This window comes from Marmota flaviventris, chromosome 5 (assembly GCF_047511675.1).
Source record: "Marmota flaviventris isolate mMarFla1 chromosome 5, mMarFla1.hap1, whole genome shotgun sequence".
Lineage (NCBI taxonomy): Eukaryota > Metazoa > Chordata > Mammalia > Rodentia > Sciuridae > Marmota > Marmota flaviventris.
Window position 1 is genome coordinate 156,670,531 of NC_092502.1, and position 19,346 is coordinate 156,689,876.

A 19,346-nucleotide genomic window follows, 5' to 3' on the forward strand; every position below is an offset into this window, starting at 1 on the left:
GACCAGACTCAGCCTGCTGGATGTGGAGCCCTCATGGGGGAGATGAGTCAGAAAGATTGCTGGACATGGAGTAGGACAGGACGTAAAGGTCCCACTTCTAAAGAAGAGCATCCCCTGGTAGTGTTTCCAAAAGTTATACTTTATTAATGTTCAGAATAGGTTTGTTTGGAGACTTTAAAGGGTTCTTGACTATGTGCCAGAAGAATGAGGAAGAAAGATCTAGGAGAAAGAGCAGAGGAGGAGGGACGAGGACAGCCCAGGTCCTCCAGAGCAGACCAGGAGGAGACGTCCCGGGCAGGGCTTCCCCTCTGTTCCTGCTGGAAGCAGGGGGAGGGGCACGAGGCACCAAAGACCTGACTTCCCATTTCACAGGTGGGAATATTTAAATATTGATTCCGACTAACTTTTGGCTTTAGAAAACTGAAATGGGAGTCTCAAATTCTAAGATAACATTCAACCTCGTGAAAACAAAAGCTTTTATATAGATGACCTGGTGGCCCCAAACAGGAGTGAAAGGAAAGTGCTATGATCTTATCTGTGTTTCTCTAAAAAGATTCAAATAGAATTTGAGTATGTGGAATTAATTAGGGTCATGATGAAAATATTGTGATCTCATTATATTATTAAGAATTCATCTTATTCATTCCGAACTCATTTACCCTCTTAATGAGTTTGGATAATATTTTAGTTGCTTAATTTATTGAGTCACATGAATGGGAAATGTCATAAATCAGAATATTAATTATGATATTCACAATAACTAAAATACATAGGTATGGATGAAATTGTTTTGTTTTCTGATTTACTATATGCCATCTGTCTTTAATATATAACTGACAGGTTGACTGTATAAATAAGTTTGTTATCTTTTTAATGGCTTTATCATTATTTAAATATTAAACCAAGAGAATTTTAAGGTAAAGCACACAATTTCAATACACACACATAGAAAAAAATGGATATTCACAGTTTAAACTTTCCATACAAATGCAGTATCCCTTCTGAGGTGCTTTAATAGAGTGGAGATGGATGTAATCCAGATGTGTTTTAAGGACACACCTCTAGTTTGCATCACACAAGGAGCAATACAAACTCACCTTCCTGGGGTGGATGCGAATCAGTACAACTGGGCAGAACTCTCAGTTGGGCAAAGTGGTTTCTGGCTGCTTTTTCTCAGCTTGACTTGGTAATCCCCGGAGCAGTCATCTGCAGGTGCCATGCAGACAGCCTGGGAGGACAGTACCCCGCTCAGCACTGTGGTCCTGAGTCCCCTCTCCTCCTGCCCTGGTGCTTCTCCCATGGGGTGTAATACTTGAAGTACTGTGCATAAAGTTTCCAAAAAAAAACTTTTATGGCCCATGCGTTCTTTGAGGGTTTTTTTCTTTCCTGCTCTCACTTGTGGCTGAATGAAAATCATTCCTATAGGAATGGGTGGCCCATGGGTGGTCCCACCATAGGTGTGAGGCCTGCCTTCATTTTGTTTGTAAGCAGGTAGCAATTGCTGCTGGGGCCTCAGGGCCGCATTCTTGGCTCTTCATAAAAGGGTGTTTTCATCCCTTTGAAGAGGTTATTGCTTAATCTTAAAAAGCACTATTAAATTTGAGGAATACTAAGGTAGCAAGTGACATAGTAACTGACTAGCCTCATTCATCCATTCAGCAAACATTTAGTGGCATCTGCTATGTTCTTGGCCATGCACTTGTGGTAGGAATAAGAATACATCAGTGAACCAAACAAAGAGATTGGCCCTCCCAGAACATGCCTTCAAACAGGACACAGCTGATAACAATAAATGTAACAAATTAGGTGAGCCTGTCAAGGGTCTGAAGAACGCTGTTCCCAATGAAGGTTAAACCAGGATGCTGTGGCAGAGGGTGGGTGTGGTTCAGATTATAGTTTTAAGCAATGTGGTTAGAGGAACTTCATAGAGAAGGTAGCATCTGCATAACACCAAGAGCGGGGGGAGGATTTGGCCATGGGTCCTGGCATATCAGTGAGATGGATGGGTTTTCTGTAATAAGAAAATTAAGTAGAGAAGGTACCAATGCTCTGTCCCTGGGAAACATTGAAGTTTAAAGAAAGCAAACGAGAAAGACATTACAAAATGAATTCTTGTATTTTCCCATGTTAAATGCAGAGGTATTCAGACACAGCTTCACCCGTGGCAACTGTGAAATAGTCTGCATGTTAACTAGCCACTTTGTTTTGCTTCCAGTTTAAATTTTAAAAGAGGTCCCAACATCAAAGGGCAGTAAGGAAAGCAGGCATTTTGCAAACACATTGCAAAGGTTGTTTCACATTTACTTGTAAAAGATTAAAATTGTCTCTGGGTAAAAAGGACACGAAAATTTAATGCAGCTTTTGTTGTTGTTGTTTTTAATCAAATACCTAAGTGCAACTACTTAGCTCAACATGTTCTGTCTCTCATTGTGAGTGACATTCTCATCTTCCCAGATCTTCTGAGATAAATAAAACTCCTTGTGCCAAGGATTCCAGTTTCTCATTTAGCTCCTGGTTCCTTTGAATCATTTGGAGTGTTTCCCTATTAAATAGCATAATTTTAGCATTTCCTGCATCAATCCTGCAGCCTTGTAAGACAGTGGTTAAATTTAATAAGCCTAAGGAATGGGGACCATTCTCCTGCCTTTTGCTCCTCCATCTGCTTCATGCCGTGAATGTGTGGCATATTTTTAGAGAGAAATGTCTGAGACACCCATTCTAAAATGAAAATCACCTTTCCAAAATTCTATAGCTTGAAAGAAATACATTTAAATTTTTATTGGGAGGATATTAAAGCAAGTACAGGCAATAAAATCAGGGAACACTTAATGGCTTTCTTTTCCCTTTGCATGTCTTAATTCAGTTCAGTGCAATTAATTGTAGCAGATTCTTCATATAAAAAAAAAAAAACATGTTTTGCTTTAGGTAGTGAAACTGTGCTCACTGAGGTGAAAGTCATGTCCTCTGCTCTTTCAGATAAGGAGACAAGGGGGCATACAGCTCCTGGTGGACCTGCTGGATCACCGGATGACCGAAGTCCACCGCAGTGCCTGCGGCGCCCTGAGGAACTTGGTGTATGGAAAGGCCAACGATGATAACAAAATTGCCCTGAAAAACTGCGGTGGCATCCCCGCACTGGTGAGGTTACTCCGCAAGACTACGGACCTGGAGATCCGGGAGTTGGTCACAGGTTAGCATCGCTACTCAGTCATTACACTGGATCTCAAGACAGATTCTCCATTACCCAGCCATATATTAAGAGTGCAAAGCCAATGTTGTGGTTCTGGGCTTCTCAGAGTGCTCATAACATGGGCCATCTCAGTTTGTGTTTTCAAATGAGCCGACACGTGAATAATGTAGTAGCCATTGCCACACGCCTGGATTGATCGTGTTAAATCAGTAGAAGCCAGTAAATGTAGCCCTCCCTAAAATTCTGTGGTCGTATTTCAGCCCTCTTCAGTTGATTTATAAGCAGTGGAGCATCTTACAATACCACAGGCCATCATTTGAATTACATGAAGAATAACTGATAGAAGGACAGGGCTCCTGAGTTATTGGTAATAAGTGTGCAGTCTGGTTTATAGGCTGGTTAATAGTAGAGAGCTTATCATACTTATTAGCACTTTATTTATCGAGTTATGTATTTATGCCTATTCAAAGTCCCAAGGTTATATGACTACACATTAAGGAGTTTTTCAAACGTTGACATGAAAGAAAGCCTCCCGTGATTGTAGAACTGTGGGTTTTATAAACCAGGTACTCATAGCCTCTTGAGGGCTTAATGAGAATACACAGACATTCAGCATGCACCTTTCTTAGAATATGTGTTAACATAGCAAACCTTGGCCATTAGCAATCCTCCCCTGCTTTTTAAGTATGAGATTTACCTGCTGGAATGCTAATGACATAGGTGGCCCCTGTGTGGGATCCACATTGCCTAATGCTTACTCTTCTTGACTGTGCTCACTGCTGTTCTAGGTGATGTTTGGTTTCGGCTTCATCAGCATATCCCTAGAAGCAAGTATTTGGCAAATGGACTTTAAAGTTGACACTCCAAAAAAATCTTCTAATCCTCTGTAATCCCTCACTCACCTTCTGTCTCCACTCTAAAATTTCCTCATATCTGTGCTGATGAAACAGCTGCAAATTTGTTTATTAAAGAAAATATACTACTCAACCCAGAGAATCATAAAGATTTATTCAGCCTTGGGTCAAGACTGCCAGCTTCAATATGTTTTCTTGAATTTTCATTCTTTAAGATGATTGTCACATCTCTTTCTCACTTTTTAGCTGAATTAGAACCAAATTAGTTTTCTTTTCTTTTTCTATTTTCTTTCCGTAAGTAGAAAGTTGTCTTTGTAGGGGAAAAGAATCATTGTTATGGGTTGTAGTGCTGTAAAAATAGTGTTTCCCACTAAAGTAACCTGGGTCAGGAGATGCAAAAGTACCACCATGCACACCTTGTGATGTCCGGGATAGATTTGAGGTGTGCTGTTCCACTGGAAACACTCCCTGTCATTGCGGCCATGAACACCCGTCCCTCTTTGCATGGGTTGTATTGAAGCTGGAGATAGCTGTGGAGAAAGGAAGGACTCAGTGCGTGCGGTGAAGCACGCTGCCTCTGTGCTGAGCCCTTCCCCCGGGTGCACAAAGCCACGAGTGCTAAGGTCCAGAAGAAGGCCTTCCGCGGACCCACCCCTGGGGCATGTTGCATGCTTTGAAAAAAAAAAAAAATGGATCTAACAAAATCTGGGATTGCTATACAAAACCATGGTCCAGAACCACTGCACCCAGATCACTACCACCAGAGCTCATCTCATTGCCAAAGAAACTGTCACATATGAAAACTCGGCATGATTGAGGGATTGGTGGCTTAAAAGAAAAAAGTGTGCTCTCTTGTCACATGACACACTTCAGAACACAATGCCCTGTGCCACTGCTGTCACTTGAGGTGGCTATAAAGGAACAGAGGACAGCTACATCACTGCTTTCGTGACTGCTTCTGACAGATCCTAGAGGTCACCCATTTTCGACCAGGGCAACATCAAAAATAACTACGTGAGCCCCATTTGAAAACATCAAAGGAACATAACCTCAAAGGCAAACAGACCTCTCCCAAATGTCAGGAAGTTTCCTCTCCTGGTGAAACAGGCGTCGGAAGCAGGCAGGCACTTGATATTCAGAGAGGGGACTTTCACCTCTTATTCTCCTTCTTCTGAGAAGAACAAAGGTTGGTCCCCATGGTCATGTCATGACCCATTGTTATTTCATCAGCATGTGCTGGTGACCAAGGCTCTCTCCACCGCACCTCCTAGAAGAAATGCTGTCCACGGTGACAGCCAGACTGACGGAGAGTGACAGTGGTTGCTCCTTCAGCAGGTGTCTCTGCCTTTCCAGAGGCTGGGATTTACTGTGCTCAGCTGAACTTCAGGCAGGAATTTGTTTCTCAAAGACAAACATGTTGTCACAACATTTTGACAAGCTGCAGTTCATCGTATCTGGAGTTTCATGGATGTTGTTGAAAACGGTGACTACCGTGGCCTGGCTGTGCCTCCAGTGCAGGAGACAGGAAGAGAAACCCTGAGGACCTTCCAATGCAGAAGGAGCCACAGCGTTCCAAGGACGCCTGGGAACCTGCAGGACCCTGCTGACATCCACGTCAATGTCACATCAGTGTGCAAGTCTAGCGGAAGCTGGACCCACTGCTGAAGCAGAAGGCAAACAAGGCAAATGGCCTCACCACAGAGAGCCTGCAAGGTCAGTTTCATCCTCAGCTGCAGCTCATGGTCATCTGCAAATGGGCTATGAAGTGGGATCCTGCTAGTTCCTGCAAAGCTTTGAGAACCAGATATTTTATTCCAGAAAACCTGGTTTAACATGCAGGTCTTCAAAGCCTGCGTTTCTTTTCTGCTTCATTTTCTTTGCAGTCCTTCTCCTCCAGACTCATGTCTCTGGCCAAGTGTGCTGGACTCTGTAGCATGGTAAGCCTTCCTGTGTGGGTACAGGCACCCCATTGTTCCTAAGTTATTCATTTCTCGAATGATCTTGGAGATCTGCAGGCTTCAGGTGCTATTGAAGGGGCACTGATGCTTAGGTCAGCACCCGCTGCTGTGATTGGACTCTGCTGTGAATGGTCAGCACCTGTGCCTTGCTGGCTGCTAGTGTGCAGAGACATCCCTGACAACCATGTCTACGTTTTAGAGTTACCAGATGAGCAGCAAAGGAGGACATGGCTATGAAGGGTGGAGTACAGTGTAAGAGAAGAGAGACTCACTCATCTTTTTTAGCCTCAAGGAGCAGCCACAAATCCTTTTGAGAATTAGATTACGTATCTGTGTTAGTCATCTTTCATTACTGTAACCAAGATACTGAAAATAACAACTTAGAGGAGAGGAAAAGTTTATGTTGGCTCATAGTTTCAGAGGCTCAGCCCATGGTTGGCCATTTCCATTGCTTTGGGCCTGAGAGGAGGCAGAACCTTGTGGCAGAGGAACATTCCTTACCTCATAGCAGCAAGGAAGCATAGAGTGAGCAAGTGAGGCACCAGGGACAAGATAAAACCCCCAAGACACCTGCCACTGACCTATTCCTCCAGCCACACCCTGCTGCCTGTGGATATTACCTGGTACAGTAGTCCTTCCAAATTATTAACCCATCAAATGTATCCATTCACTGATGAGGTTACAGCTCTCAGAATCTGATCATTTCACCTCTCATCATTGCCACATTGTCTCCCGACCTTTGGGGTGACACCTCAGAGCATTCTGCCCCTGGCCCCCTAAAGCTCATGCCATCTCACAGTGCAAAATCCACTCAGTCCATTTACAAGAGTCCCCAGAAGCTTAAACGTTTGAGCAACATCTAAAAGTCCAAGTCCAAAGCCTCCTCTGAGACTTAAGGTCAACTCTTGGCTCTGAGCCCCTGTCAAGATCAAAAGAAACTTAACATATATACAATATATAATGGCACAGAGTAAACATTTCCATTCATAAAATGGAGAATTAGGGGGAAGTAAAGAAAACATGGGACCAAAGCAAAACTGAAATCTAGCCAGGCAACAGGTCCTGTCTGTCCACCTTGGGATCTGGAGCATATGCTGGCAAGATGTGATCCCAGAGGGTTGGGCAGCTCCTATTTGATCCTTGCCAGTCGCAGCCCACATGGTCTTTCTCTTATGCTGGGTCTGTCAGCAGCCAGCACCTCAGCAAATGTTCCTCGTTCCTGGCATCTCTTAATCTGGGGGTCTTCTTCCCAACTTCAGCTTCACCTGTATAGCCTCACATGTCACTCTCAGTGACCCCTGCTTGCAGGGACTCTAGCCCTGCTACACTTCACCTGACTCACCAAGCCTTCCTTTGAAATCTCAATGCAAAGTTCTGGGCCCCCCTAACTCTGGCATTCTGCATTCCTGAAGAACCAGTACCAGATGAATGACGCCAATGTCTGCTGCCAGCTCCAGTAATAACCGTACCACTCTGGACCACAGCTGCAGTGGCCTCTGATAGACTGGGCAGCTGAGCACAGTGAAATGCACCCTGGGGGAACAACTTCCTAGGCACCCCTGTGTAGATAGGGTTCCCCCTGGCCTCTGGAACAAGTTTTCACTTCTACACCCTCGACTCTTCAATAGGCGTCATCTTGCTGATTCCTGAGTTGCCCTCAGGGCATTTTTTCTGTTGCTGTTATGCAAAGTACTTAGCTTCTCTTTAGTGGTGTCAAATCTTTCAATAATCACACTTTGTTTGGCCTCAATTTTACATGCACTTCTTTTTTTCTTAATATTTTTAGTTATATGTGGACACAGTATCCTTATTTTGTTTATTGACTTTTCTGTGGTGCTGAGGATCAAACCCAGTGCCTCACATTCCGGAGGCAAGCGTTCTACTGCTGAGCCACACCCCAGCCACCACATGCACTTCTTATCTGTTCAAACTGGGAGTTTTTCAAATCTTTCCTCTCTGCTTTTTGCTCTTAATTCTCACAATACATTTGGATAAAAGCTTTCAGCAATATCAAAGTCACTGCCTGAATGCTGGGCTGCCTTAAAATTTCCTCTGCCCAATTCATTAATCCATCACCTTTAAGTTCAGCTTTGCAGAAAGTCTCAGTACATGGACAAAATGTAGACAAGTTCTTTGCCAGAACGTAATTGGTCTCCAGTCCAATTCCCAAGTAAATCCTTGTTAGCCTCGGAAACATGAGCACAGTCTTAATGTTTGCTTTCCTATTGTCATTCTGGTCATCTGGGCTCTCACCAGAATCACCCATTAAACTCTATTTACAACATTTTAAGGCATGTCCAGCCTCCATTCCCAAGCTTTTCCAAACTTCTCCCACAAACCAGTTTCAATTGCTTTTGAACTACATGGTCAGGTGTTGGCAAACCAAGGATCCCACATCTCAATACTAATTTCTGTGTTAGCTTTCCATCACTGTGACTAAAATATAACTGATATAACACTTTAGAGGAGGAAAAGTTCATTTTGCCTCTTGGTGTTCAGAGGTTCAGTCCATGGATATCTGATTTGGTCATGGCATCATGATTATCATGAACATCATGGCAGAAGGGTGGGATGGAGAAAAACTGTAGAGCATATGGCAGCCAGAAAGCAGGGAGCAAGCAAGTGAGGCTCCAGCGATAAAATATAAACCCCAAAGGCATGTCTCCACACCCTACAGTTGATACCAGGTACAGTAGTCCTTTCAAATTATTAATCTACCAATGGATTAATCCGCTGATTAGGTAACAGTTCTCATAATCTAATAATTTCATTTCATCATTGCTACATTTTCTCCTGAGCTTGTATCTCATATTCTAACCATAGTAAGATCCAAGCATGAATTAAACAAAACAGTGACTTAAGTGTAACAACTATACCTTTTGCTTCCTTTGCAATTCTTCATCAGACTTAGTAGAAAAAAAAATTACAGAGAGATGGAGAGCAACATCCTCCTTTGAAGTATTCCCTAGATATTTGTAAGGAATGATGTGTTTCATATGAATACAAAATTTAAAAAGCATGGGGTTTAGTGATAATTTTTAGACAGTCTTTTTTATAAACTAATTTTTAGATGAGACTTAGCTGTAGATCTAGAAGTAAGGTTTTAAGAATGCCAAATTACAAATAATTGAAGAATTAAAGAAATTATATTGCAAAGCTTTAAATTATTTATTGAATATTTCTTGGAAAAGTGAACAATAATAAAATGCTAAACTGAGTTATTTATACGTGTTTAAATTCAATGCATAAACATACATGCTGAATAAAACAGCCGCTTGTTTGTACTGCAGTATCTATCCACAGCAGAAGAGATCTTGCCTCTACCTCTTAGGCTTTGAAACAAATAATTTTCCTGCTGTGCAATAACTATTATGAGGTGACAATCAGAACTTTACTTAAATCCAGTTGAAGCTATTTTGTGCTACCATTACTCAAAATCCTCCTAAGCAATAAACTTTGATGAGAAAGGCTGCTTGTCTTTGGGCTTGACTAATATAATTTTTCTCTCTCTAAATAAGGAAATATCCAACCTATATTTTGAAATGATCAACTAATGATTTCAGAATGCTTTACAAGTCATAATAAAAGATTTTATTAAACCATAAAACTTGATAAGTTTTATTTTGTTTGAAAGCCAGTGGCCTTGAGAGCTTTACTTCCCCAAGAGTAAGTGTAGTGCAATGTCTGCCTCCCACACCTGAGTCTCTTTCCTCCTGATTAAGGATCTGGCCACCAACCCAACTCATGCCATTTTCACCATCATTGCTTCCCTCTTGTCTCCACAGATCTCCTCCCAGAACCACTGTTCTAGGGGAACACCCATCCCCTGGATCTAGTACTGCTCCCCCTCTTGCTTTACTCTCCAAGTTCCTAAAAAGGGGTGCTCAGGAGATGAAATTCAGAAAATGTCACTTAAACTCACACATGATTGATACATGCCAGATCTGGATTTTTAGATAGAAAATTATTCTTCCCAAAAACATTTTCTATAATTTAATTTTATCCTTGATATTCTAAAACTCACTGCTGACATCTGATGAAGAGACATCTTAGGGGTGTGTGTTTTTAAAAATTCACTGGCATAGAATCACTAAAACTGTCCTTTTTTAATTTGGTGTTTGTCTAAAACATATCCTTGTTTGAAATATCTGGGGATAACTCCAAGGAAGACCTTCCTCTACTCTACCTCCTGTAGTTTAGAAGATTGTTCTTTTAAAAAAATGATCATTTCTCTGTCTCCCTTTTCTTTTCCTCTCTTTCTGGAATAGAAGGCATATTGTAAATCTCATGGATTATTCCTCCTCCTTATCTCCTTGTATGCTTTGGAGCCCTTTGTCTTTTTATCACATAATTTCTGAGTAATTTATCTCATACCTAACATTTATTTCCAGCCTTTATTTTCCCAAATCTATGAAACTTTTTTGGTGAGGGCAGGGGCACAGGAAGATATGCTCTTTCTTTTTTAATTCTAAGTGTGTGTGTTTTTAATAGCCTCTATTTTTGGTTTATGAATATAAGTTACCAATGCACTCTCTGAAGATATTATTTAGAACTATGGTTGTTGGTTGGTTGTTCTAGGTAACAGGAATGAGCTCACTGTTCTCTAGTATCAGTTTTTCTGTTTCTTATGAGGGTCTTCCTCATTGATTTTGAGGGCATGCTGTAAATGCAGGGTGATTCTTGGATTTTCTACTTATTTTTAAGACAGGAAGAAAATGGGATTTGTCTGAGCTCTGTGCACATTGGTGAAGCTCATTAACTGTGAAGTGAGGCTTTACTTAAGGGGGAGCAGGGTCTGGGGTGCAGACTTAATTAGTAGAACTTCTGTCCGAGACTCAGATATCCATGGTAGCTTTTTATTTCTCCCCAATGTGACCAACTTCTTTTGAAACGTTTCTGTGTTGTTAGTCTTGCTTATTTGTCTGGCCTGAAAGGAGGGGTCAGGACTTTTCCGGCTGCTGAGCATTCTTCTTTGCACTTCAACAGGAGAAGAGAACAAGAGGCTGTTTATTTCTAGACCGTCTGTAGCCTCCCTTCTCCTTTCTGTACCCCGTCTTCTCTGAGCGTGACTTCTTCCTCGAGTCTCGCTGGATGGTCAGCCTCTATACTGCGGTGCCCCCTCTGTGCGCATTTAGGTGGACTGGCTTCCCTGTCATCTCCACCAGTCAGCTCACCTCCGTCTGTGGGCCTCTTGCAGGAATGTGGTAAAATTTCTTATCTGTGAATTACATCTTCCTTTCTTTGACTTATTCCACTGTATCCCTAATAAATAACATCTCCTGCCCTGCGTGTGTTCTGAACAGAGTGACATATAAAACAAAGCATAAAAATTACTAAATATTCTCTCCTCTTGCTGATGGAAACCAGGTCAGAGGCATTACTTTAGGCCGGTAAGCCAAGGGCGCTTGCTAGTTCAAGAGAAGCTGGGTGGAACACCCTTCATGGAAGGGCCATGGAACCGGGAGAAGCCTTTCCCCAGGAACATGGCGTGGACTGTCTTCTTACCCTCTATTCTGTATCACCCAGAGGCATGGCTGCTTTCTCCCAAGCTGGAGCTAAGCAGTTTATCAAAACATCCCTTCCATCTTCTGGGGGACTTGAGCCAGGTAGTTACCTGGAATTCATAAGAATCACTGAATTGGGTCAGAAGAGTCACTGAATTGGGTCAGAAGAGCAAACTATATAAGTCAACTGCAGGGTTGCTATTTTCACAGGATTTAAAATTAAATTCCAGTTTTATTTTGTATCCAGAATAATAACCAGCCATGTGGTCCAACATAGCACATTAGTGGTGCGGCAGTAAGGTGTTGCTTAATCTCACATCTCACGAAGATGAAAATGAAGAGAGACATTCCAGGAACAAAATGGCAGCACTGTGGAGATGCCCTGAATTTTAATATCAACCCTACCAAATATCAAATTCCCAAGGAGAAATTAAAAATCAAAGTTTAAATCCCCTTTCATGTTGAAGTCCAAAAACATTAAAGTTCAAAGGAATTAAAGTTGAAAAATCAATATCACTTGCCATTATGTGTTCAAATTCAAAGTCCACAATTCTGAAGTTAACTAAATGTAAAAGCCATCCTCCCCAACTTTTCTATTGTGCACCATCTCAACCAGTAGGTTTCTCATCCCTCTGTTGGGTGGGTTGCTTCAGAGGTCCAGGCCACGGCTGCCTCAAACTGGACCTGTAACAAATCACCACAAATGCAGCAGCTTAAAACAAGACACATCTTTTACCTTGCAGTTCTGGAAGTCAGAAGCCTGGCACAGGTCTTTCTGGGCTAAAATCAAGGGCCTTGTTCCTTTCTGGATTCTTAAATAGCTTTCTATAACTGTGACAAAATACCTGAGATAAATAACTTAGAATGAGGAGAGATTAATTTTGGCTCAGAGTTTCAGAGATGACAGTTCTTGGACAATTGATTGCATTGCTTTTAGGGCAATGATGTGGAGTAGATGCCAGAGGGAAAGTGCTGACCTCATGGAGGCCAGAAGCAGAAGGAAAGAAAGGGCAGAGTCCCAGTTTTCCCTTCAAGGACATGCCCACAGTGACGTTTCATGAGGCCCTATCTCCTAAAGCTCCCATCTCAATAGCCCCACAGGTGGAACTCATGCCTTCAACACATGCCCTTAGGGACAGTCCTATATACCATAGCATGACGGCTCTGGGGACATCTGTTGCCTTGCCTTTTCTATCTTCTAGAAACTGCCCATATTCCCTTTCTTGGGACCCCTTTCTTTTCAAAGCCACCAACACTGCATCTCTGATGATTCTTTTGCAGCACATTTTCTTCTGACCACTGTGGGATGATGAACAGGACCCATCGGGTTAGGCCAGGACACTCTTCAGGATAACCTCAGTAACTTGATGCCATCTGCAAAATGCCTGTTGTCCTGAACAAAGCATAGTTTCAGGTACTGAGGATTAGGATGTAGGCATCTTGGAAGAACTAGTATTCTCCTGGCCACAATGTCTGGAGGAAGATGAGGAAACAGACTTTCCTTCAGTTTAGTCAGTCATGTGATGCCAACTGGGTAGTACCTGACTCCAAAGGACCATAATCCATGAATTTAAACTAAATCAAGAGAAATTTTTCAGGTGATGGTTAATTTGGGTATTAACCATTTACCAGTTGAAAAGAGAATCATCTATGCATGTCTCTAGAAAAGTGATGGTGGTTGACAAATGTAGGTGTTGCCACAATCGCCATCATGCAGCAGTTATATGCTGGCAGTGGTAACAACTCTCATCCCTTGTCCCCAGGTCTATCGGCCCTGGTTTGACCATGGAAGCAGAAGCACTATGAAAGATATGAAAGGAGATTTATTGTCTAGACTGTGGAAGGCTTTGTCTCTGTGCCTGGTGAGGAGTCTGAGGTTGATATTGGTCAGCAGGCACAAGCAGGGAAGAAAAGCTGAATGCAGCTCTGGCTGCATGAGGAAAGCAGCACCTTTCCTGGGCCTGTCTGTCAGCATTTCAGCCATTTGAGTGATGCACAGAAGCTGTGGCCCTTTGCCTAAGGGCTCTGCGAGAGCCTGAACCTGGGAAGCTGGAAGAGGAGGTGAGGTGCAGACTAGAGGAGAGTGAGGGGTCTGCCTGCTGCCCCACCCTGAAGACAGAGAGCAGAGCAGGGATGCACACAGCAGCACCTGCTTCCCCTGCCTCCGTGGAATTGGTTGGATTCCTGTCCTCACAAAGGCTGCAGAATCAGCCTCAACCGACTATGTGGTGGACACGGCTCCTGATGCTGCCCGAGTGTGTGCAACTAGTCACCTCCTGTGCTCCCCGATCCTCGGCCCCCATCAGCTTTCTCCTCTCCAGGCCCTGGGACCCACATCTCTCTAGACCCTTTTTACTCATGTACTGGGGCCTTCTGTGATTCATTTCCCTCTGCTCATCCCCTGCATCTCTTGGGGAAGGCTTAGTAGAGTTTCTAACTGTTAAACCTGCTGCTTAGATTGAGCTCTTTGCTTCCTAGTGTGTGTGGGGACAGCAGTGTTGGCTGGGACGGAGTTCTGCCTGCCTTCTACTTTTCCCAAAAGCATTGTGCTAAATGCACTGTGCTTTTTGAACATTCCTCCAGATTCTAGAACAGGGAAGCTATTTTTTTCCATAAAGACACAGAAATTACTTGAGCTTGTAAGCTGTAGGGTCTGTTTTATCTACTCAGCTCTACCTACCCTGGATGGAAGCAGGCATAGAGAAAACACAAATGAGTGGCTGTGACTATGCATCAATTAAACGTTATCTCTAGAAGCAGATGGTGGGCTTTCAGGCCACAATGTACAGAACCCTCCATCACACCTTTCCTCCCACAACCAAGTTTTGATAAAATGAAGAGGAGGACACACAGTCAACTTGTTGCTGCTGAAGATCAGGGTGTAGGACTATTAAAGAAGCAGGTTTGCTCATACAGTTCCTAGAATTAGGCAGACTTCTCCATCATAACGGGCAGCAGTTGGACCAGGGCAGCGTCCCTCCTCCTCTGCCAGGTCACATCATATGGAGACCAGGGGAACCAAACTTCCCTGTGACTACTCATTCACAAGAAGGAAGAAGGGCAAAGCTGGCCCAAGGAAGGCAAGCCCACTGATGACTTGGATAAGTCTCCACTTCTCAGGAGAAGAGCAGATGAAGGATTGGGAGTGGCCGGTGCTACATTATTTGTACTCCATTCACAGGAAGGAAACATCCGACCTGGGAAGAATCATTCCCACTAGCACATTGCTGTCCATTCCAGGGATGCCTGAGTGGGAGAGGGTTAAGTGTTTGTCCTGCATCTGCCACTTGACCACAGGTCATCTCCTAACCAGCTTGGTAGCTCGCACATTCTTTGTATGGTTTTTGCCTGTTCTTATCCCTCATCTTTTTAGCTATTTTAAAGCTATTTATCTATAGGAGCTAGTCCAGTTACATCTGCAGAGGAAGGGCAAAAACTCACAATCCTCAGCATTACTCTGATTCCTGATTCTCTCCCCAACCAGATCAAGTCTAATCAAATCAGAAAATCCACATCATTTAATTTCCTGTTCACCCCACCCTCAGTCCAAGAGGTCAAAGCAGCTCTGTATGCTGTGAATCTCATACATTCATTCGTTAAGCAATTTGCTGACTGCTTGCTCTACAGAAGTGAGGTTAAGATGCTTGGGATACAAGGAGTAAAGAGTCAGCACCTGCTAGCCACAGGCCAGCCTTCCCTAGGTTATGGCTTCTTTCTTAATGGCAAGATCATGGCGCCTGCTTTTCAGGAAGCCTGATAGAGGAAGAGAGAAAAAAGGATCACAGCTGACAGGTGTCTCGGTTGGTTCATATGTCTGAACTATATTAAGACTGTAAGTGGAATTTCATAATCCATTAACAGAACCATTTCAGAAGGTTTCAGTCTTAATACTCAGATACTGCCATTTGTGTTGTGGTGGATGAGACAGGTAATAAACCCAGACAAATAAATCAGTAGTTTTAGGGAGTGCAAGAGCTCTGAAGAAAAATCAAGCAGGCCGAGGAGATTTAAAGGGTAGATTTACTTAGAATGAAGCTCTGCTTGAAGAAATAGAAAGCACATCTAATGCCCTGTTGGACTAGAGGGGAGTTTTTGCCTCCCACACATGAAGTCTGGAGGTGAGTGCTTCAGGGTAGCAATGGAGCTCAGCACCATTGAGTCTTCAGGAACCCAGACCCCTTCCAGCCACTAGCTCACCCTTCCTTAGGGAACAACCCACTGACGGAAGACCAAGATGGTGGCACCTACACTCAGTGAGCAGGAGTTTGGTAGAAAGTATTTTTAAAAGAGTTAAGGTTAAGCAACTTTATCTGCGGTAAGATGAACCTGCTGACATTTATGGCCAGATAAGTCAATTTTATACACCTTCTTTATTAACTGAGTCACGGGGCATGGCGTGGGGATGCTTTAAGAGCCTATATGTTCCATTATTTCCTGTGGTTGCACTCTTATTGCTTCCCAGTGCGCCTACGCTGAGAAGTACAGCATTCTCTGATCTCTTGTATAACAAGAGGGAGTAAACAAACATTCCTGAATACCAGTCCTTGCAACCATTGTCCTCTGTGCTTCTATGTCAGCTATTGCTCTGAATATTCCAGATGGTCCCTGAGATCAGATGTAAAAGCCTTGCTCAAAGACATAGCTGATCTGTGAAACATCCTCTCCTTCTGAAACCTGACTGCTTTATGTCCATGGTCACCCAGTATTCCTAATCAAAAGAGATCCTTGGGACACAGGATGAGTGGGCAGGGAGCAGATTTGAATCCCAGATCTCTGTGATAATATTCTGGGACTCTACACATTTAACAAGACTCTGTGGTGGTGGTTATGATCATGAATGTTTGAGAAACACCACTTTCTACTCTCATATATCCTCAGTTATGGTGGGAGCAGACTGGTGGAGACTTGGAAGGCACAGATGTGTTTCAGGAGATGCCAAAACAAGTTGGTGCTAATAGTAACTAAATTACCCAGTGAGAATGTTTAGCCCATTTATCATTTCTTCCCATTAGAATGAATTTGAGGTTACCCTTACATTCAAACATTCTTGAGTGAAAGAGAAAACAATGAAATAACTTTTAATGAAGATGGCAGAAACTGCCGGTAACAGACCAGCTTCTATTGACAGTACAGTGATCCAGAATGGGGCTTGCAATTATGAGGTCCTTGACTTCCCTGCAAAGCTTCTTGGGGTTCATAAGAACCCCCTGTGTACCCATGAGAGCATGTCGTGTGATCGTCATCCGTTCTACATCCCATCTGAGGTTGCCCTCATTATTCACATCCATGATCATTAGTGCTGGTGTCCTGAGAGGTACCCGTCCCTATCTACCCTCCTGTTTGAGAGCAGCCAAAATTTTATACAAGTTCAAATGAAAGTATTGACAGGAGCTTTCTGTTCTTTGTTTATTTGCCAGAATTGAAATGTGTGGTGCCTTCTTGCTTGTCAGGCCTGACAATGCTTAACTGATTTGTGGCTCTACTTTGTGACTCACGAGTTACAAGTTAATTAGAAACACTTTTCTCTAATTATATTTGAGAGTTTGCTCTATTTGCTCTACAATTATCACAAAAATTACATTAACCAGTGTTAACGAACACAGCATAGAATATCCACTGAAGGAGAGAAACAAATTACACAATGTCTACATCCCTTGCCCAACACCTGGTTTCCTCTCCAACAGATGTTTTTATTTGTCATTCCAAATAACGCATCCAGAATAAACTTCCTTCCTGGATGTGCCTTAGAAGATCTGGCAGAGAAGCTGTGGTTTCGTACTGATAGTGGGCTGCTGTCTTCACTGATGGTGCATTGGCCACCACAACAGCCAGGTACTGCCAACCACACGCCTTCCCAATGGAATGCCCAGAAGAGGAATCTCTGTGAGCACTTTCTTACCACAGGGACCTGCGTCCCAAGAGACATGTAATCCCAGGGAAGTACAGAAATGATGCTCAGCCATGGTCTTCTCATCTTCCTTCTTTCTTTCCTGCATCCCCAAGATATGTCTGAGCAGCCCTGCAGTCCAGGAGTACACAATGTAAAAGTGAGGCAGATGTGAGCTCTGGCCTCCAGAAGTGGTCAATTAAGTGTGAGCGAGGAATGGATAGGCAGCTCTTCCCCAAGACAAACCAGGGCAAGAGGCGCTTAGAGGAGGGAAAACTTCAATTGAGAGATCAAGAAAGATCTCATGAGGAAAGCAATATTTCAAAAGGGTCTTAAAGATGGGCATGGGTTTGGCTTTCAGATAATAGGAGGAGGAAAAGAAGAGTTAAGAAAGTTGTGGTGTGATCTTCCCAAGCACACCCCTTTTAAAAGAACAGTTGTACACTGAGTTGTTCCTCTGCTGGCCTGGGTGATCACGTGCGTTCTTGCACACGCATCCGGTCAGAGTAGGGCTCCTCCTCGGCACAGCCACTGTCACCACCATCCTTTCACCAAGGTCTAATGTTTCCTGCTGTCTGGTCTTCTCTTCTCTTCCTTATTTGCCTTCAAATCCTGTACTTTCCATGTGCCTTTGGTTGGAAGGAATAATGAGGAAGGTGCTGTATGCTCTCCACGAAATTTGACAACTTCACCCAAATATTTCTAGGGGGACCTTCCAGCGGTAGTGGCGTCCTCTTTGATGGGAGAAAAAAAAAAAGTTTGCATGTACTATTGACTCAAAAGTGCATGTGAATTAATTAAAGAGGATCAATTAATTAAAAGGGGTTGACAGTTGACCAACTGAAAAGCGTGGTCATTTTTCCATGTAATTTAAAAATCATGTAGCCTTGAAGCATGAAGGTGTTTAGTGCCTCAAGTACAGCATTCTTAAAGTAAGGATGCATCTCAGCCCCAAATTAAATAAATTAATAAACAATGTACCCTGCATTCTGCTTGACTTTCGTTGGAATAATTTTTGAGAAATTAATTTTAATTCATAAGCTCAATTTTATTTTCAAGTGGCATACCTGCTCTCTTCACAAATATGACTTCCAGAGTTATCTATGCAGTTACTTAATTAAAAGCAAACATGAGTGTGCACTCTAATCTGTTTCCCAGATATATTTCACAGACAGCCACATTTTGCATTCACAAGGGTCAGTAGTAAAAACGGCTGCTTCTATTCCTCACATTGTAAGTCAAGAAACTTTTCTAGATTAAAAAGAATGATCCTCTATCCTTTATGCTTTATTCAAAATTCTTCTTCTCGTCAGTTAGCCAGAGGCACGAATATGCTTGGAAATATCAGACTGAGAAATACAGACTCCAAAGCATTCAGAAAACATTTTCATTAATAAAAAGAGATCTTGGCCGCTCACTCTGGCAGTTTTTGTTTTGCTTCAGTTCTTTGTATGCTTTTTAAGTGATTTTATAGTTTTGGTGAGCAGATGTTTAATTTTGTGTTGGTTCTAAGCATGCTCAGGGCAAGGAAGGCAAAGAGTTTAAAAACGAGAGGGAGAGAGCACAAAGCTGAGTCTGCGCCTCGTGGCAGTGGCTGCCTGTCTGCAGGGAGACTCTCCCAGCTAACTAGTGCCTGGAGATGCCAGTCTCCCTGCTCTTAACCCTGGGGTGTTTTCTGAAATGCTTACCACTATACACAAGATTGTGTCTGTCCTTCTCTAAAGACGTTTGTGTTCAGGTAGTTTTAATGTGTTTTACCTTCTGTGCTGTCTTCGGGAAGATTCCTAGTGCTTTGTGACATTCACAGGAAGTAGAAATTTGTATTTAACACATAGTTGTGCTTATAAGATGAGCATGGATCATTTAGGCTTCTCAAGCATTTTATCAATTTAATAACTTTCTGCAAAACTGCCCTTGCTATTAACTTAGTTATTGGAGTGTGTAAACACAGAT

General features: G+C 42.8%; 1 protein-coding gene across 2 annotated transcripts in view; it reads left to right on the forward strand.

The window, feature by feature from the left end:
• Window positions 1-19,346, forward strand: part of Ctnnd2 (catenin delta 2) — a 356,516-nt gene that overhangs the window by 142,217 nt on the left and 194,953 nt on the right. For both annotated transcript variants that reach the window (XM_027943890.3, XM_027943891.3), the window contains exon 4: window positions 2,977-3,190. In XM_027943890.3, coding sequence (XP_027799691.2) covers window positions 2,977-3,190 — 214 coding nt within the window. The remainder of the gene's footprint in view (window positions 1-2,976; window positions 3,191-19,346) is intronic.